This window comes from Cynocephalus volans, chromosome 3, assembly GCF_027409185.1.
Source record: "Cynocephalus volans isolate mCynVol1 chromosome 3, mCynVol1.pri, whole genome shotgun sequence".
In the NCBI taxonomy this organism is placed as follows: domain Eukaryota; kingdom Metazoa; phylum Chordata; class Mammalia; order Dermoptera; family Cynocephalidae; genus Cynocephalus; species Cynocephalus volans.
This window is the reverse complement of record NC_084462.1, coordinates 11,552,057-11,572,749: the sequence shown is the minus strand read 5'-3', so window position 1 is coordinate 11,572,749 and position 20,693 is coordinate 11,552,057. Positions and strand designations below refer to the sequence as shown.

The following is a 20,693-nucleotide window of genomic DNA, read 5'->3' as shown; positions in this document are numbered from 1 at the left end:
GGAAACAACCCAACACTCTGAGAGTTGGAGAGCCACGAGTTTGTTATGCTAGCAGGACAAGATGGGCTCCAGCTCCAAAAATCTGGTCCCTGAACCTAGGTTTGACAAGGCTTTTTATAGGCGAACTATTCCAGGGCTCTTTACATATTTTTTTCTTTTCTCAGCATTTTAGCCAGAATATGTAGTTTGTGCAGAAAAGCTCTTGACACAAAAGCCAAAATAGCAAGCAGTGATTTACAGCCAGACCAAGCAAACATAGTTTCAAGGACAAGATATTACTTCAAGAAAAAAGCAGGCCTGTAAAAAAGGTATTTCAAACTAATGTGGTGGGCAAATATACTTTCAAGGACAAAACAGGTTTATGAGAACGTTACGTTGATATTTTCCAACAAAATAAGTACTTAGTAAAACCAACATCACATATTTTAATTCCTTTGTCCCTCTCTACAAGCAGTCATACCCATTTCACAGGTAAGGCACAGGGCGGTTAAGTAACTTGTCCAAGAACACTCAGCTATAAGGTAGTGGAAGCAGGATTCGAACCTGTGTCCAATCCAGCACAGGTGCAGGGGCCCCAAACCATCAAAAAACCCTGCCCCTTTATCACCACCATATGAGATAAATGCTGTGAGGGTTAAAGACAATGTCCCATGAGGATGCAGGCAGCTGGACGCAAGTGACACGCAGGGACAACAGATGCCTTCATCATCCCCACGGTCCTCATGACAACCTTCTAGCTCCTGCACCTTCCTACACCACAGATCTAGGCTCTGGAGATGCAATGGTGTCCTTTAGAAAATCAAATACCTTTCACTGTTACAAAATTGCATTCAGGAATGTGTGTACATTTCAAGCGTGTTCCTTGTGCTCCAAGGAGCCCTTTGGCAAGGACTATTCCTGGGAGTGACTAAAACTGCATTTCCTGGGCCTCCAGAGCTGAAGACTTCAATCTGGCTTAGAATGATTCTTCACTGCCCTTTCCCCCTGGATCTCGGAGCCTCCCACTGGAATCTTCTTTTTTGCTCTATTTTTTAAGGAAAGGGATTTGTTGGAACAGGTTTTGTTTTTCTTTCTGTGATGCAATAGTGCCCTCAAGTGACTCAAAGAAGCTTCACACACTAATTTATTCAACTGTGAAATGAATATGGGTAAATCTTTGCAGGTCTCTGAAGAATAAAATAATATTTATCAGGGTTTACATTTAGGGTATTTCCTTTTGTTTTCTTTCTTTTTCTTTTTTTTTTTTTGTAAAATAAGAGTTGGTATTTTTTTCTGATTATACTTAGAACCAACACTTGTCTCATCTCTCTTCCTCACTTCTCTCTCTCACACACCCCCTTCCTACTCACATTCTCAGATTCCTGCCATGGGGAGTCTTCTGTGTCAACTTGGCCAGGCTCTAATACCCAGTGATTGATTCAATCACATGCTAATCTAGGTGTTGCTGTGAAGGAAGTGTGTAGATGTGGTTATCATCTATGATCAGTTTGCATTAAGTGTAGAGTACTCTTGGTAATGCACAGGGCTTCATCCAAACAGTTTGAAGGCCTTAAACAAAAACCGAGGTTTTCCAGAGAAGAAGAAATTCTGCCTCTGGACTAGAACACCAACACCTGCCCAAATTTCCAGTACTGGCCAGCCCTACATACTTTGGACCTACCAGTTTCCACAATCATGTGAGCCAATTTCTTAAAATAAATCTCAATCTCTCAATAAATGAGAGAGTGAGAGAGATTTTACATATATATAAGAGAGAGAGAGAAAGATTTGTTTTAAAGAACTGGCTCACATGATCTATTTCTATCTATCTATATATACAACTATATAGAGATATATGGATATAGATGTAGATATGGACATAGATATAGGTACATAGATCTCTCCTATTGATTCTGTTTCTCTGGAGAATCCTGACTGAGACCACTCCCTGTTCTATTTATATTACAATCTATTTTTTTTTAACCGGGAAAAAAATAGAGGTTTACAGCAACATCATTTATTACAGCAAGAATCTGGAAATCACACAAGTGTTCTTCAGTGAAGGATTGGCTAAATAAAAGAGGGGTGCAATTTTTGCACATACCAACCCCAGACCTTTTTTTTCCAACAATTAGGAACAGAGAAATTCAAATCATACTTGGGAATAAATTTTAACACGATAATAATTGTACCTGAAGAGGGCTGGCCCTCATAGGAAAGGTCTGGAAATAACATCATTTGAGGAGTAGCTGAAAGATCTTTGCAGTTTTTATACGGGAGTATTTCTAATTATACACACCGACTGTATCCGATTCACCATGTTCATGTGTGTGTATGTGTGTGTCACCAATTGCAAAAATGGCCCTAATTTTCCACACTTTCTTCAGCCCACTCCTTTTGTAATGTGTCCATTTTCCCACCCCTTGAATCTGGACTGTATTCATAGTTTTCTTTGGCCAGTAGATTGCGGTGGAAGTAAAAATGTGTCCGTTTGGAGCCTTGGACTCCAGGGGCTTGGCGGTTTCCACTAATTCTCTTGGAACCCTGCCCAGCTGCCATGCGAACAAGCCCAACCTAGCCCATTGAAGGATGAGAGACCACGTGGAGCTGATATGCACCATCTCAGCTGTGGCCATTCCAGATGGGCCAGCCCCCAGTCATCTAGCAGCTCACCACTGATGCATGAGTGTGCCCCCGCCAAAAGCAGAAGAACTACGCAGCCCAACCCATTCCAAGTTGCCGGCCCACAGCTAATTAAAACATGGGTGCTGTTTATAGCCTCTGTAGGAGTCTTCTAGGCTGCCATAACTAAGTTCCACCAACTGTGTGGCTTAAACAACAGAAATTTATTGTCTCATGGTTCCGGAAACTGGAAGTCTGAAAACAAGGTATTGGCAGAGAGGGTTCCTTCTGAGGGATGTGAGGGAGAATCTGTTCCAGGCCTCTTCCCTTGGCTTGTAGACAGCTCTCTTCTCTCTGTAGCTCTTCACATTGTCTTTCTTCTGTGTGTGTCTGTCTCTGTGTCCATATTTCCCTATTTTATAAGGACACCAGTCATACTGGATTAAGGCCCACCCAGATGACTTCATTTTAATTTGATAAAAACCTTATCTCCAGGTAAGGCCACATTCTGAGGTACTAGGGGTCAGGATTCCAACATAACATTTGGGGGAGGTGGGGAGAGACATAGTTCAATCTGTAACAGCTTTCTAAAGAAAGTGGTTAAAATTTATACTTATTTTGTATTTATATTTTTAATTGACAAATCATAATTATATTGCATTTATGGAGTAGAGAGTACAATGGTGGTTACCAGAGGCTACCAGAGTCTGGGGATGGGAGGAAGGAATGGAGAGTTGTTGTTCAAAGGGTACAAAGTTTTGGCTAGACAGGAGGAATAAGTTTTGAGATCTATTGCACAGCAGAGTGACTACAGTCCATAATAATGCATTGTATATTTCAAAAATCAATTATAAAGCAAAGGAATGTTTGTTCCATTGTCCATTCTTTAAAGAAAATGTCCCTTCTCATCATTGCAGCAAGGGTGAATAAGTCTACATAAATGCTTAAGCATAAAGATAACGACTTTACTGTAGTAAAATAAACACTATTTCCACTAAAGGTCATTAAAGCAAAAAGTTATATTATTTTCCTTACTATGTATTTGGACTATATCTGCTTTTCTTTAGTAAAATTGTATTTGCTGTTTTCTGTGCATAAGATTAATTTTAACTAAGCACTTCCCATGGACTTATGCTCCTGACCAAGATGAAGTAACAGGGACCATTTTCCCTCCTTTCTGAAACAGCTATAAAAGGGACAAAATATAAAATGCAGTGATTTTAAGACAGTGGACATCAGGACAAAGGAGAGTGATTACTGAGACATGGGAAACAAACAAGGGGAGCCCTACAATTGCCTCAGTTTACAGCCTTATGAGAGTTTGCAGGTATTGGTGCAGAGAAGAAACCTAGCCAGAGCCCTTAGACTCTATGAGTTGAAGAGATGGAGCTGAGAGTCAGGGAGACCACAGTGGCCAGAGTTTATAGCAACGAGTACTGGAGAGGAGAGTGCTGCACAGAGAACTCCAGAGATCCTCAGACAACACCCCTGGAGCATTCAGCTGAGCAATGACCCCAGATCAAAAAAATACCCAAAAAGATTAGAGGAAACAATGCTCGGCATTCATACCAGGCTCGGACACACAGTACAATAAATGCAGACTCTTCCAGGTCTAGAAGAAGAAAAAACACAAGAGTGATTCCTCACCACCACCCTCAGGAAACCTTTCTTTACAAAGCCCAGAAGAACCTATGTTACTTGGCCTTCCTCTTCAGCTCCATCTCCTGACCCTCCCTCTATCCCAGTCAGCTATTGTCATGATACCACAGTACAACAAATAACCCTGCACTCAGTGACTTGCTCCTAGATTACTCCAATTGAAGCATGGTACCACCATATAAGAAATTCTGCTACTCTGAGCCCACCATGCTGTGAGGAAGCCCAAGCTAGCTCCACGGAGACGTCTATTCAGCCCAATAAGCACCATGTGTGGAACAACCCATGGTCAACTGAGTCATCCCAGCCACCTCCAGCTGTTCAAGCCACTCTTCATCATGGAACAAAGATGAAGCCCTCCCTGCTGTGCCCAGCCTGAATTTCTAAACCACAGCACAATAAAATGAGTATAATAAAACGCTTTTCCATATGATCTTTCCACATGATATGCCTGAGAAGAAAGGTCCTTTCTTGTCTTTTTTTAAACAGTCACAGATAATGCTCTTACTGTAAAAAAGGAAATTTATGCTAACAGAGCAGTGCTCATTCATAAATCCTTTAAAAGAAAATTATCAGATGCTGATTTGAAGTTATTTATAAAATATCTTTCGAGATTAAAGTAAATTGTACAAACTTCCTCTTCTAAGATTAAAAATGCATTAAAGTAGTTAAGGTTAATAAGAATACTATTAAAACATGATTATACATACATATCTTAGTTAAATCTGAAAAACATTTAGAAAATACTTTTTATTTATTTTTGATCAAAATTGTATGTATTTAAGGTGTACAACATGATGTTTTGATATATCTATACACAGTGAAACGTACGTGTATGTGTGTATGTCTTTGTGCGTGTGGGTTGAGAGTACTGGAAATCTACTCTTAGAAATTTCCAACAGACAATATGGTACTTGTATTAACTACACTATTGACTACAGTCATCATGCTGCACATTACGTCCCTAGAGTCGTTCATCCTACATAACTGCAACTTTGTGCCACTTGATATGGAAACAATCCAAGTGTCTGTCAAAGGATAAACGGATAAAGAAATGGTGGTGTGTATATCTGTATGTGTATATAATGGACTATTATTCACTCTTAAAAAACAAAGATCTTTTCCATTGTAACAACACAGATGAACCTGGAGGACTTTATGCTAGCTGAAATAAGTCAGGCTCAAAAAGAGAAATACTGCATGATCTTACTGACATGTGGAATCGAAAAATACATACAAGCAAGGAGTAGAATGGTGGTTACCAGGGGTGGGGAAGTGAGAGAAATGGGGAGATGTTGGTCAAAGGGTACTTACCAGTATTTGAACAGTTCCTGCTTTTTTCCTAGAAAGAAAAATCTTTTTAAAAAGCTTTTTAGTGGGGCCAGCCCATGGCTCACTTGGGAGAGTGTGGTGCTGATAACAGCAAGGCCAAGGGTTTGGATCCTTACAGAGGGATGGCCGGTTCACTCACTTGGAAAGCGTGGTGCTAACAACACCAAGTCAAGGGTTAAGAGCCCTTTACCAGTCATCTTTTTAAAAAAAAATTTTTTTTAAAGCTTTTTAATGATCAAAAATGCCACAGTCTTCTGAAGTTCCCAACACAGTCCATACAGAATAAGTAAGAGCTACTTTTTAAGCATTAAAATTAAAATTAAACCAGAAACAAAAGTTGAAACATTGGTGGCTTATAACAATTAACCTTTATTATCATGCTGATTGGGCTATGGATTAGCTGGGAAGTTCTGCTCCATGATCCCCAGGCTTGGAGGGGCACTGCGCATGCTCTCCTCATGGCAAGCCCAGAAGCTTCCAGAAGGATGAGGGGAAACACACAATGCCTCTACAGGTCTACATATAAAAGTCGGAAGTGTAAAGAAAGTATATGTCATGGTATAAGGGCAGACTTGGAGCTAGATAAAATAATGTGGCATCCAAAATCAATGGCATATTCATTTTGGTGAACTACATTTTCCTTCCAGTTCTAGGCTCACACGTATCTTGCTTTCCCAATTATCTAAATATGATCTTGTGCTCATTTTTCTAATGGCCAAGGAAATAATTTAGGAAGGCTAACAGAATTGCTTCATAGAAAGCACTTTAAAATAATGGTTGACTAACAGTAAATCCCACGTACATGCTATTTATTATAATTATTTACCTACGTCCATGGAGTTGTTATTTTCTTTGCTTTGAACTGAAAGGACATCAACTACTTGAGATTTAAAAAAAAAAAAAAAAAAAAAACCCCAAGTGTGGAAAGTGTGGATTGCAAACGCCCTTTCTGAGCTGTGTGGTCTGAGGTAAGTGACTTAAACTCTCTGAACCTCATATGCCTTCTAGGCCTGTGGACTCTGCCCTCTATCTTAAGAAAGAAACGTACCCCTGTATTAATGGCCACGCCGACCACACCGCGCGCAGGCCGTGGTGAGCTGACCTCCGGCCGACAAGCTCCAATTGACCGCCATGGAGACTCTGACCCTTGGACCTCTCGCTTGCGACGCAAGGTGTTTCGGGAGTTGTAGTTTTGATGACCCAGGGGACCCGGAAGCCTGTAGTCGCTGTACTGTCTGGCTCGCAAGGCCTTCTGGGTGTTGTAGTTCCTCAGGGCAGCCAGAGGCCCACGTCTTCCAACGCGCAAGCGCAGTCCGCGCCAGCCTGGGCACTTGATCCCGTCTGCGGCATCGGCAGGTTTGACCCCACGCCACTGAGGGCGGAGGGGTATTGGGGATCGCCGCGGCCAGAGGAGGTCCGAAGACCGAGGAGAAGCTGACCAGATTCCCCCAGATTCGGCGGGAACTGCCCAGGACGTTCAGAGGTGGCCCAGGGAAGCGGGGACGCTGATGTGTGGTATGCGCACGCGCGAGTGTGCGCGTGTCTCTGTGTGTACGTTTGTGGCTCAGCGGTCCCTGTCCGTGCAAGTGTGGGACTATGCATGTGAGTTTATCTTAGGTGTCCCTGTGTTTGCACCTGGTCAGGTCACTCCAGTGGGGTGGCGTGTGCCCATGCAGGTAAAGCAGCGTGTGTAACTGAGCCCGTGTCTGCATGCCTTTGAGGATCTCTGCATATTACACCATGTCACACTGTTGAGAACATAAATAATTTAATCAAGCCCCCTCCCTTAGGCGCGGTAGGGGGTGGTGCGGCGCATTCTTTCTAAATAAGTTTTCTGTGGGTGGAGTTAGTGCGCCTGCGCGGCGCCGGCTTGGCAGGTTGGCTGCCTCAGGCGTCAGCCCTCCTGGCCCTGCTCGCCAACCTATGGCTTCCAAGGACCTGTCTGCTGGTCACCTAGCTCATAGACCTGCGTGTGAGGGGTCTTGGGACCCAGCCTGGCGTGTGAAGGGTTTGTGACCCAGTCCGTGAATGGGCTCAAGGGGTCTGTGAGCACCAGACCCACCAGCCCTAGCTCGACAGTTGGCGTCGATGGCAGGATTACAGGCAGGTAAAAGAGCTCAACACACGTAGTCACACACATGTGACTGACTTTAAGCACGTATGAAACTCCTTCTCCTGGGTGTTAGGTGTTTGGCCCCACGTATGCGTGTCTGGGTGTGTGGGGGGAAGACGGGATAATTTAGTCAGGCCCCCTCGCCTGAGGTCGGGTTGAGGGTGGTGCAGCCCAGTTCTTGTAAACAAGCTGTGTGTGGGTGGAGTTAGTGCGCATGTGCACTCGTGTATCTTTTTGGTTTTTTGCTGTGTGTGTTCTTCAGTTAGTGAGGCAGAAGTTGGTCGGCAGAGCTCGCGTCTAAAAATAGAGCATGTTTATTCTGCTGGCAGCTGCTCGGTTTTCCAGTGGACTTTGCCAGTAGCGGTGGAGTTTTTGAGTTTCTGTTTGCACTGCCTAGCTCATAGTGTTGTGTGTGCTGAATAAAGACTATTCCTACCTCAACCAAGGCTCCAAGGACATCTTTGCTGGTTACCTAACTCATAGACCTGCGTGTGAAGGGTTTGTGAACGGGCTCGAGGGGTCTGTGAGCTCCAGACCCAGCCCTAGCTCTACACTGTGCAAATGGGTAGGATGGCTCGGCGTGTGTGCCTGGCAGCACAAAGCCGGGTGGCCTGGGTGTGCTTGTGTCATTCTGTGTGTGCCTGAGTGTGACTCACGTGTAGAGGTCTTTGTGGGTGTATCACGGGATGTTTGTGAGAGGTATCGTGCAGGCACTGGGATTGCTGTGTGTGCATCTGTGCACGGGGAAGATCTGCACGCGTGGACTTTAGTGGGGCAAGGGGGGTGCTCTCGCGTGCACTCTAGATAGCGTCTGGATGGGGACCAGGGAAACCAGTGCTGATTAGAGATTTGTGACCTTTAGCTCCACAGCTCCCCCGCCCCACCGCCAAAAGAGGAGAGAGGCTGGAGGTTGAATTCCTCACCAGTAGCCAATGCTGTAATCAGTGAAACCTATGTAATGGAACCTTCATCAAAACCCTAAACTATGGGGTTTGGACAGCTTCCAGGTTGGTGAACATGGAGTGGCACACCCAGAGAGGGCATGGAGCTCAGTGCCTTCCCGCACACCTTGCCCTATGCGTCTCCTGGATTTGGCGGTTCCTGAGTTGTACTTTGTGTGCATGGCCACTGCAGGTTTACCCGCTTGAGTCCATGTTCCCACACTCACACGAGAGAGGGAAATCCCTGCATTTTCATGCCACCCACCTGCCTCTGCCCCAGCGTCCTCCTTCACGAGTCCCCGTTGCTTTCTCTCACAGATGCTAACTAGAGGCACTGAAGCGCAGCTGCCAGAGCAGGGGCCACAATCTGAGTGACAGGGATGGGTCATGATGCTCTCCAGACAATGAGATGGGTACCACTGACTGCTCTGGGGACCTCAGTGGGCCAACATGGGCCTGGGGGCTGCCTGTGGAGGTGGCACCCAAGGCCCAGTCCCCACTGCTGCCACAAGGCCCTGCGATGGTCGACCCTCACTCCCCCCACTGAATGTCGTCTCCCCTTCTTTGGGCACAGTCACCCTGCTCCACTCCCACCCTCACCCCAGCCCCTTTATCTTTAATCTACCGCCCCTGTCACAGTCCTGCCTCATGACCACTGCACTTGCTAATAAAGGAGCTACTACATGGAGGGAGCTAACAGGGTGCTGGGCACACAGTTCTGTGTTCACGGAGTGCTGGTTGTTTTTGCTACTACCATATTCTCTGTTAGCTTTAGAATGGCCGAACCAGTGTCTCCAACATTTCTGTGCCCACAGATCTCCTGGGACTCTTGTTACCAGAAGCAGATTTCAGGTTGCTCATCTTGGGGAGGGGCCTGTGCTCTATGTTTGTCACATGCTCCCGGGCGATGTGATAACTTTGGTCCTGAGCCAAAGCAGGGCAGCACTGAATTCAGAGTGGAAATTATGGACAATGTGTTCATGTCTTCAAGACTCACCCCTGTGATGTTGTGATATAATGATATATATATACATGGTCTCTGCACCCAGTGTCTGACACAGAGCTCCTAAAATCTTGCAGATAGGGGTGTAAAGAACGTCTTTTGTTCTAATGTTTGGGCTTTGACTCCAATTCCTACCACAGAGCTCTTAATCCTTTGGAATGTCCTGCATGAGAGCAGTGTCTTTTGGTCTTTTGTTCTTTTGTTCTAATAAAATAAGGTGATTCTTGCTGGGTTCCTGAGTGGCCTCAGGATGGGTGCTGGTTGCCAGGGTTACCAACCAAGTGATGAGGGGATTAGAACCTTCAGCCTGACCCCCAACCTCTCCCCTCCTGCCTCAGCCCCAATCTCTGGGGAGGGGGAAGGGCTGAGGAGCTGGAGGTTGAGTTGATCACCAGTGGCCAATGATGTAATCAACCCTGTCTATGTAATGAAGCCTCCATAAAAACCCAAAGGTACTGGGTTTGGAGAGCTTCTGGATAGCTAAACAGGTGGAGGTTCCTGGGGGTGGTGCGCCACGGAGGGTACGGAAGCTCTGTGCCCCCACACCTCACCCTATGCGTCTCTTCATCTGAATCCATTGTAATGTCCTTTATAATAAACCAGTAAACGTGTTTCCCTGAGCTCTGTGAGCTGCTCTAGCAAATTAATCGTACCTGAGAAGGCGTCGTGGGACCCCATCTGGCCTGTCGGTCGGAAGTACAGGTCACAACCTAGTACTTGAGATTGGCATGTCAAGTTGGGGACAGTCTTGTGGGGCTGAGCCCTTAGCCTGTGGGATCTGCAGTGGCTCCAGGTAGATAGTGTCAGAATTGAGTTGAATTGTAGGACACCCAGCTGGTGTCTGCGTGAAGTGGGTTTTGGTGACCACAGTGAAGTATTCTGTATTGAGAGGTGAGTGTTATGTGGAGAGTGTGAGAAGAGAAAAAACACTGGTATTTTTCTTGTATCTCCTCAACAGCTGCAGGACTCACTACACCCCGTGTGCTTATCTAGAAGCTGGAGAGGTCGGTTTACAGCCTGGACGCATGACCCGCCCAACTGTGGGTCTTCTCCGGAGTTTCCTGTCCTTGGTGTGTGTTCTATGTTCCATACACATCCGTGTCTCCCTGTCTCTGGCTTGTCCTTGCTGGGGTTGGGGGCGGGGAGTTCCAGGGAGGTGCGAGGAGCCTGCTTTGGGAGACTGCAGTGCAGGGCACAGGCGTTGATTGGGGGTCTGTAGGCAGTGGGATGTATTAGACCCCGGGTGGCAGACATTGGGCCCTCCAGATCCAGATTGATGCAATTTTTCAGGGAAGTGTGTGGGTGAGAGGGTGGTGTTTGGTCGGGTAGTTCTTTACTACTAGGGGGAGCCAGAGAGGGCCCCACTTAGCCTGCCCACCCCAGAGGACTTAGCCCAACCCTCCGCACAGTCTGCTGTACCCACAGCAGCCTGCTGGCCAGTTCAGGGAACACCTGTGTGCTGGGGAGCCCAGCCTCCCACAGTTCCTCTCGGAGGAGGAGGGGAGATCGGAGACTCAGAGCAGGTAGCCACTGACTTGCAGCCTCATGGCTCAAAGAGAACCCCACTGAGGTGTGAACCCACATCTCTGGAGCCAGCTTCAGCACCGACGAATTCCCACGCAGCTGCCTTCCTACCTTTCTTGGAGACAGGAAGTCATTTGTCCGTCTGTCTTCCCATTTTGTTACAACTGAAGTATTGGAAGTTGGTGCTGAGTTGCTGTTCAGCGTTGCGGGTCCAACGCAAACTGGGGAGTTAGTGTAAATCCTTCAGCCCCCACAGCCCCGTTGGAGATAATTAAATGTATAACTTCCTTTAGGGCTTTAAAAAAGAAAGGACAATGATTTCCTGGACTCATGTAAAAACAGATCCCCATTCTCCTCTAAGAACATGCAAAACACAGACTGGGTGACCTGCAGCAGCCTGGGGTCAGATCACCATCTCCAGGAAGGACCCTGAGTCTAGGGGCCAGAATGAACCCCTGAGCCTGGGAGACCCCAGGCAGCCAGCTTCACCTGAGCCCTTTAACAACTCACTGCAAGTGAGTTGAATAGTATCCACCCAAAATGTGTGCTCACCTGTGTCTTAGCCCAGGCTGCTATAACAAAATACACAAACTGCATGGCCCAAACAACAGGAATTTACTTTTTACTGTTCTAGAGGCTGGAAGTCCAAGGTCAAGGCACCAGCAGATTTGGTTCCTGGTGAGGATCTGCTTCCTAGTTCATAGATGCTGCCGTCATGCTGTTTCCTCACATGGCAGAAACAAGCTCTCTGGTGTCTTTCCTTGTAAGGGCACAAATCCCATTAATGAGGGTGACCTCATGACCTAATGACCTCCCAAAGGCCCCACTTCCAAACACCATCACATTGGGGATTAGAGTTTCAACATGAATTTGGGGGCAGGGAGGGAAGCACACGTTCATGCTATGGCAACCTGGGCACCTTGGAATGTGACCTTATTTGGAATTAGAGTTTTTGCAAATGAATTAGTTAAGATGAGAAACAGTGGGCCCTGAACCCAGTGACTAGTGTCCTTGTAAGAAGAGAAGAAGACACACACAGACACAATGGAACCCCATAACAGTATTGGTTCAATTATGCCCCCCAAAAAAGATATATTGAAGTCCTAACCCCGGGTACCTGTGACTGTGACCTTATTAGTTAACAGGTTCTTGCCAACCCGTGGTGTCCCCTTGGCTTGTGGCTGCATCAGTACAGTCTCTCCCTGCCTCATCACAGGTATACATGGAGTCTGCAGGGCCAGGGGCTTGGAGACGTTGATGGCCAAGTTATTCCAGCCATTCTCACTGCCTAGCTCACTGAGCCATGTGAGCCAGACCAAGGGTTCTGAAGATATATGGGGGTGTCCACCAGGCCTGGGGTGATGGGAGCAGGGGGAGGGTTTAAGAGCAGGGTCTATTCTAGGGAAAGGGAACAGTCTGTAAAAAGGCCTGGAGGTGAGAGAGGAAGGGAGAATGGGAGGGAGGAAGGGGAGACCAGCAGGGCTTCTCAGCTGCTGTAAGGACTTTGGCTTTCCCTCCAAATGAGCTGGGGCTGTGAGAGGCACTTCAGTAGAGGAGGGACACAGTCCGCCTTAAGTTTTAATAACAGTTGGCCGGTGCGTTCACTGGCTGAGTGCGGGTCACGAAAAAGACAAAAAAAAAGAATAACAGGATCCCTCTAGGGAATTAGGCGTGTCCTGTGTGGCTCTACTGGTGGCGTGCTCCTGGGAGGTGAACGTGGTTTCCTCCTGACTTTGTCCCCATGTGCCTTTTCTGTTTGCTGATGATGCTTTGTGTTTCTTCCATGTAATATATGTCATAGCCATCAGTACAGCTATAGGCTGAGTCCTGTGAGTCCTCCTTGCAAGTCATTCAATGTAGAGGTGGTCTTGGGGATCCTGGACACAGGTACAGATCCCATTGTTGAAATATCTCATTCAGAAAAAGCACAGTTTAGCAAATAACCAATTGTTTGCCAGGTAAGGTGAGAAATGTTGATTTTTAAAAAGACAATATGGATGAAACTTACGAAATTGAAAAGCTTTGGGTAGAAAAAAACTAACCCTTGGGATTTTTCCTGTGTGTTCTGGGACACTGAGTTTTTAGTTTGTAATGAAATGTTTTGGGACATATAAAAAACATTATAGAAAAATACGCCAGTACCCACATACCCAACTCCAGTTTAAAAAGAAAACATTTTCCTATCACCAGAGCCTCCTGGGCACCCCTCCCAAATTTCATTCTCCTTGACCCCCCTCCCACCTCCAAGAGGAAATGACTCTGAATTCAGTGCTTTATCATTCCCACACTTGTCTTTATGAACCTTTGCCACAAATGTCTGTAATCCCTAAAGAACAAATGGTTTAATTTTGCCTGTTTTAAGCCTAAATAACATCATATCTGAGAGATTTCTTTTGCATCTCACCTTTCTGGTCAATTCTGTGTATTTAGGTTCTGAACTGATGCAGTAGCAGACAGTCGGTCATTGGTGTTTACTGCTGTGAGATATTTCCTTGTATGACTATGCCCCCGTTTATTTATCCTTTCCCTTGTTGACAGACAGCAGGATTGATTCTAGTATGTATGAGCAGTCCTGGACAGGCCTCCTGGGACTCACGTGTGAACATTTCTCTGGCTTGCATTCAAGAGGATGTGATTACTGGGCGATCGGAGATGTGTGTCTTCAGCTTTCCTAGGAAATGTCAAACAGTCTTCGAAGCTGGTTTTCCTAATGTGCACTCCCTCCACCAGTATATTTTGCAAGGAATTTGGAGGCTGCTTTTTCCTCTGTGTACAAAGTGAACTGATTGTTTTCTCCAACTATCTTTCCTGATATCTTAGTCAGCTCCATCTGCTATAACAAAATACAACAGACTGGGATACTTAAACAGTGGACATATTTATGCCTATTTTCTCGTGGTTCTAGAGGCTAGAAGTCTGAGATCAGGATGCCAGCAAGTTTGGGTTCTGGCGAGGGCTCTCATCTGGTTGCAGACAGCTGCCTTCTTATTGTGTTCTCACTTGGCAGACAGAGTGAGGTCTGCTAGTTTCTTCCTCTTCTTATAAAGACATTAATCCCATTGTGTGGGGCCCCCACTTTCATAACCTTATCTAAATCTAGTCACCTTCCAAAGGCCCTACCTCCATGTAGCATCACCTTGGGGGTTAGGACTTCAAAGTATGAATTTGGGGGGAGTGGGGGAAACATGGTTTAGTCCATTGCACCAGATTAGAAGTCTCTATTTAAGAGCTGATTTATTCGTGGTTTTTTGCAAGGATGTCTTTAAATTGTTTTCAGTTCCATTAAATCAGTGACTCCCACCCAGAGGCAATTTTGTCCCCAGGGAACACTTGGCAATGTCTGGAGACAGTTTTGATTGTCACACTGGGGAGGGTGGCAGGGTGCTCTTGGCATCCAGTGTGTGAAGACCAGGGATGCTGCTCGACATCCCAGAAAACGCAGGATGGGCCCTATGACAGTTATCTCACCCCAAATGTCAGTAGTCCTTCTCAGACCAGCTGTTAACCCTTTTTCCAGCTCACGGCAAATGACAAACCTGTTTGATTTTTTTTTTTTTTCTTTCCTTTCTTAACTTTGTTTTAGATCCAGAGAGATGTGAGATCAAGGCAACAGCTCAGAAAGCAAGGATAGAGGGATTTTGGAGCATCTCCCTCTAGGGCTCCGAGTTGGGAGAAACCTGGAAACACCACAGTGGGTTCGAGGACCCACAGGAAAACCGGGATAACTGTCTAAAGCCAGAAGCGATGGCCCACAAGGGAGACCCTGCAGAGGACTGTGTCCAGGAACTCAATGAACTCAGCCAAACCCCAAGAACCACATTGAATACTGCTGCTACCCAAGCAGTCTTCCCTAGGGACAGCAGGCCCCAGAGGTGCTGCACGCCAAGGAAGAGCCCGAAGAAGAAGCATGCGGAGGCTGGCGAGGGGGAGAAAGCTGGCAGCCACAAGAAGAAGTGGAAATGCAAGGACTGTGGGAAGGCCTTCAGCTACTGCTCCTCAATCATCTTGCACCAAAGAATCCACACCGGGGAGAAGCCGTTTGCATGCCCCGAGTGCGGCATGGCCTTCAGACAGAGTGTACACCTGACCCTGCACCAGCGCACGCACACAGGCGAGAAGCCCTATGCGTGCGGCCAGTGCGCCAAGGCCTTCACACGGGTGTCCTACCTGACACAGCACCAGCGCATGCACACGGGTGAGAGGCCCTACGTGTGCCGGGACTGTGGCAAGCGCTTCAGCAACCGCTCACACCTCATCCAGCACCACATCATACACACTGGGGAGAGGCCCTACAAGTGCCTGCAGTGTGGGGCCACCTTCAGTTACGTGTCGTCCCTCATTGATCACCAGAAGATCCACACCACAGAGCGGCCCTACAAGTGCGGCGAGTGCGGCAAGGCCTTCATTCAGGGCTCATCCCTCACATTGCATCAGCGCACACACACAGGCGAGCGGCCCTACACCTGCCATGAGTGCGGCAAGTCCTTCAGCAACCGTTCCTACCTGATCCGGCACCACATCATTCATACCGGGGAGAAGCCCTACGATTGCAGTAGCTGCGGCAAGGCCTTCAGCCGGGCCTCAACCCTCGCGCAGCATCAGCGCACGCACAGTGGCGAGCAGCCCTACACCTGCCAAGGCCAGCGGCCCTACACCTGCCAGGAGTGCGGCAAGGCCTTCATCCGAGGCTCGTCCCTCACCCGGCATCAGCGAACACACACAGGCGAGCGGCCCTACAAGTGCAGCGAGTGCGGCAAGGCCTTCATCGAGGGCTCGTCACTCACGCGGCATCAGCGCACGCACACAGGCGAGCGGCCCTACACCTGTCAGGAATGCGGCGAGGCCTTCAGCAACCATTCCCATCTGATCCGGCACCGCATTATTCATACTGGGGAGAAGCCCTACAAGTGCAGTGTCTGTGGTAAGGCCTTCAGCCGGGGCTGGTCTCTCACGCTGCATCAGCGCACGCACACGGGCGAGCGGCCCTACACCTGTCACGAGTGTGGCAAGGCCTTCAGCAGCCGCTCCCACTTGAACCAGCACCACATCATTCATACCCGGGAGAAGCCCTACGAGTGCAGTGCCTGCGGCAAGGCCTTCAGCTATTCCTCGACCCTCATCCGACACCAGAGGACACACGCAGACAAGAAGCACTACTCGTGTGGCCCCTGTGGGGACACCTTTGCTCAGCTCCCACACCTGACTCAACACCTGGGCTCTCACAGGGAGGAGAAGCCTGGTCACAGTGGTGACCTTGCAGAAACCTGTGTGGACCAGCAGAAGAGCTGAGGTGTAACGGGCCTGTTATATACCAGGCACTCCACTAGGCATTTTTATGCCTCATTCCCAACCTCACGACACTATGGGGGAGATATAGCAGATGGGTCATCCCTATGCTACTTGTGAGGAAACCAAGGCTCAGAGTAGCTCAGTAACTTACCTGAGGTCACACAGCAAGGAAGACACAAGGCTGGGGCTGGACCCAACACCTGCCAGACTCCCCTCCACTACCTCCCTGGAATTATAAATGTGGCATGGGTAAGTAGACCCACAAAAATACCTGTGGGTCTCTGGCTGGCCTTCTAATTTTTAATTTTATGATTTAGTTGGCGCTTGCTTAATAAATTTAATTGAATAGAAAGGAATAACAGGTTGCTGAAGTTGGCATATTTACTAAAAGAGCAGGGTCTGAAGAAGAAATCTGGATCTGCTAAGATACAAACAGTGCCTAGAGAAAATGAGCAGGAGAAATCTAGAGCAGGAAGAGTTGTTCTAGAAGAAGGAAAATGCCTCTCCCCTGACACATCTGAAAAGAAGGAGTTTTAGAGTGGAGCCAGTCATTTTACAATATGAGGAAACACCACTGCCACCCCAGCTTTTTTTCCCCCAAATCTAAAAAAACCTGAATAATAGTTGCATTAGATAGCCCTTGCTGTGTCACAAATCATTCAGAACCCAGTTGTCCATTGAATATTTCTTATGCTTCTACAGATCAGCTGGGTGGTTTTGTTGGTCTGAACCGGGCTTGATTGGTCTTGGCTGGACTCACTTATGCATCTGCAAACACCTAAGATGGGGGCTGGATAGTCCAGTAGGCTCTGCTGGGCCAATTCATCTTTCCTCCTGGTGACTCACATCTAACCTGGGTGTGTTCTCAGGGTGGTAGCAAGGGTCTGAGATAGAGTGGACACACACAAGTATAGTTTCAAGCTTCTGATATAGTCAAGTTTGCATCTAGGCCCATTGACCAAAGCAAGCCTCATAGCCAAGCCCAGGAGCAGTGTAGGCAGAGCCTGTGCGGGAGTGTGGCCGGAGGGAAGAGTGAGAGTGAGAATCATTAATGCAGCCCAACTACTATAATGGTGAAATAAAAGTTATAATCACATAACTTTCCAAAACTAGAATCTTGACAAAATTATGGGAATACATCCATGTGGTCCACAATTTATAAACAAACAAAAATCTTGTGTCCCCTTGCTACCAAGTTCCTTTCACTAGAAGCAATCACTTACTGTGTGTGTGTGTGTGTGTGTGTGTGTGTGTATATATATATATATGAATATTTCTTTGTATGTACAATATGCTGGAAAGATATATAGCACACCTTTCTACACAAGTGGTATCGTATGGTACTCACGTTTTTCTGTCTGGCTGTTTTTCGTTATTTTTTGTTCTGAGACATCTTGTGTTAGTAGACAAAGGGTTAGATGTTATTCCTTTATGAAGTATAGGCATAAGATTTCTTATGTAATAGAATAATTTATGATTGTTTTGGTCTTCCCCTGTTACTCAATTGGCTCCAGAAAAAAAAAAATCCCTGAAAAATATATTTCAGTTAGAAGAATGCTTTTCTTACAAGGTTGACCAATAAATTGTCCTGTGTCATAGGACAACATAGGTCCCTTCTGCATAGAAAAAGAACCCACCACATTTTAAAATTTTGTAACAATATTTTTCAATTATACAGAAAAGTATAAAGATAATAAAAGCTCATATATATATGTATCCACCCAGACTGAATACTATTTTTTAAAAACCATAATTTTAATAAAAATACAATATTTAAAAAATTTCCTGTTTACCATATGTTATAATTTATTTACTTTAAAATAGGTCATGAAAATATCTATTTTCCTGAACTATTTAAAAGTAAATTACAGATGTAATCTCCCCTCACTGCTAAATACTTTAGCTTGCATCTCTAAGAAAAAAAAGGTATCTTCTATACAACCACCATACCATTACTAAACATAACGAAATTAGTAATTTCTTAATATCATCCAGTGTCCAATCTGTAGTCATATTTTCTTTTTCACCTCTGTTCTGGCATTGCCTGCACAGGTCTTGGCACATAGTAGGTCCTCAGAAAATGTCAGGCTAATAAATGAATAGGTGAAAAGACCCTGACCCGGCCCTGGTGCTCCTCAGGGCCAGGGACCACGGAGTTGGTTCTGTCCTGAGCTCTGGATATCACCCAGGCCTCAGAGTACAGTAGGTCCCCAAGAATTATCGGTGACTGAATGAATAGTCATATATCTCCAGCACCAGCCCTGGAGTCATTCAGGGACAAGGACTACACAGTTCCTATGCCCCATACATTGCCCAGCCCAGGCCTGGTGCACAGTAGGTCCTCAGGAGATGCCAAGTAAATGAATGAATAGCTGAACATTCTCAGCACCAGCCCTGGAGCCCCGCAAGGTCAGGAATCACTCATTCTGGTTCCTTCCTGTGACCCATACTCCTAGCCCTGGCCTCAGCACAAAGTAGGTCCTCAAGAAATGCTAAGTGACTGGATGAATAGTTGAACATCCCCCTCACCAGGCTTAGCACCACTCAGAGTGAGAGACCACGCACTTATGGTTCCTCCCTCTGATCCAAATTCATCCAGCCCAGGCCTCAGCACACAGAAGGTGCTCAGGAAATGCCAGGTGAACAAATGAATGAGTGAAGTGCGACCCTAGTTTACAGTCATAGGGTAGAGTATAATCACCCAAAAGAGCAAGAGAAACAGGCTCTCAGCAGAAGGCGGCAGGTCAGACACTCCCCAGCCCCAGCCCCAGAACTGGCGGGTCCTTAGGCAGGTGCACTGATCGCTTCCCCCAGGACTTCAAGAGAGTAGACCTAGTCAGAGTGTGTAGGCACAAGGTGGCTCGCGCCCCTCTCCAACTGTGCAGGCGCTGAGCTGTATCCGAGGTGAGGTGTTTCCACTTTTAGATTATGACGTTACTGTTCAGGCACTGTCTTGGGTGTTGACTTACTGACAGGCAGTGAGCTTCTGTCCCTGAGGTGGAGCTGGAATGGGCGCTAGGGGGTGTCCAGAATCTGCTCCGAATCACTCCTGCTGTAGAAAGAGGACGGCGCCCGGAAGGTTAGAGTCTGCCCTGAGTCTCTACAGCTGCAGAAGGAACTGAGCCTCGGGAGGAGTTACCAAAATATATTTGTTTCAGAGCTTTTGAAATTTAAAGATTGACAGATAGGATGAAAATGCCGAGGAATTGGCATTCAGTGAACCCCCAGAGCACAGGATACAGAAGTCGCACACCTGGTGGCAGTGTGCAGCAAATCCATCAAACTTCCGTCACCCCAAACCATCACTCCCACAATCAGAATTGCCTGACCTTGGGGTAGGCAGTTCAATAACGAGAATTACAAGCCACAGGCCACATGACTGGGTAGAGAGATGTCCCAGTTATTTCCCTATGACTTTAGATTCGCCATATTTGCCAACTTATTTAAGTTATTTCCCTCTCCACCATATTCCCCAGATACTATACAAGAGTGATTCCTCACCACCACCCTCAGGAAACCTTTCTTTACAAAGCCCAGAAGAACCTATGTTACTTGGCCTTCCTCTTCAGCTCCATCTCCTGACCCTCCCTCTATCCCAGTCAGCTATTGTCATGATACCGCAGTACAACAAATAACCCTGCACTCAGTGACTTGCTCCTAGATTACTCCAATTGAAGCATGGTACCACCATACAAGAAATTCTGCTACTCTAAGCCCACCATGCTGTGAGGAAGCCCAAGCTAGCTCCACGGAGACGTCTATTCAGCCCAATAAGCACCATGTGTGGAACAACCCATGGTCAACTGAGTCATCCCAGCCACCTCCAGCTGTTCAAGCCACTCAGATGAAGTCCCATCATGGAACAAAGATGAAGCCCTCCCTGCTGTGCCCAGCCTGAATTTCTAAACCACAGCATAATAAAATGAGTATAATAAAACGCTTTTCCATATGATCTTTCCACACGATATGCCTGAGAAGAAAGGTCCTTTCCTGTCTTTTTCTAAACAGTCACAGATAATGCTCTTATTGTAAAAAAGGAAATTTATGCTAACAGAGCAGTGTTCATTTATAAATCCTTTAAAAAGAATATTATCAGATGGTGATTTGAAGTTATTTAAAACAATATCCTTCGAGATTAACAAGTAAATTGTACAAACTTCCTCTTATAAATTCTAAGATTAAAAATGCATTAAAGTAGTTAAGGTTAATAAGAATACTATTAAAACATGATTAT

The 20,693-nt window shown here is 46.4% G+C and overlaps 1 protein-coding gene and 1 long non-coding RNA gene across 8 annotated transcripts; one reads left to right on the top strand and one right to left on the bottom strand.

Annotated features, from left to right (window-relative positions):
- Window positions 1-2,835: 2,835 nt before the first annotated feature.
- On the bottom strand, window positions 2,836-6,719 carry LOC134371801 (uncharacterized). The gene is made up of 4 exons (XR_010022879.1): window positions 6,638-6,719; window positions 5,572-5,599; window positions 4,171-4,213; window positions 2,836-3,013 (listed from the first exon to the last, which is right to left on the bottom strand). It is a non-coding gene; the product is annotated as an uncharacterized LOC134371801 (long non-coding RNA).
- A 221-nt stretch (window positions 6,720-6,940) lies between these two features.
- On the top strand, window positions 6,941-20,364 carry LOC134371794 (zinc finger protein 835-like). Of its 7 annotated transcripts, XR_010022878.1 has the most exons (5): window positions 6,941-7,104; window positions 8,565-8,709; window positions 10,605-10,716; window positions 14,754-16,708; window positions 19,936-20,364. XR_010022878.1 is itself a non-coding variant. In XM_063088623.1 (4 exons), the coding sequence occupies exon 4, from the start codon at window positions 14,915-14,917 to the stop codon at window positions 16,457-16,459; it is 1,545 nt and encodes a 514-aa protein (XP_062944693.1). In that variant the 5' UTR covers window positions 6,941-7,072; window positions 8,565-8,709; window positions 10,605-10,716; window positions 14,754-14,914; the 3' UTR covers window positions 16,460-18,202. The 7 variants fall into 7 exon arrangements, 6 of the variants coding, with proteins under 6 accessions (XP_062944693.1, XP_062944692.1, XP_062944697.1 ...); XM_063088623.1 differs by lacking the exon at window positions 19,936-20,364 and having other exon boundaries at window positions 6,941-7,072; window positions 14,754-18,202; XM_063088622.1 differs by lacking the exon at window positions 19,936-20,364 and having other exon boundaries at window positions 14,754-18,202.
- Window positions 20,365-20,693: the final 329 nt, after the last annotated feature.

Bases quoted from the DNA above. Each gene is read 5' to 3' on its own strand.
- LOC134371794 (XM_063088623.1), top strand. From the start codon at position 14,915: ATGGCCCACAAGGGAGACCCTGCAGAGGACTGTGTCCAGGAACTCAAT.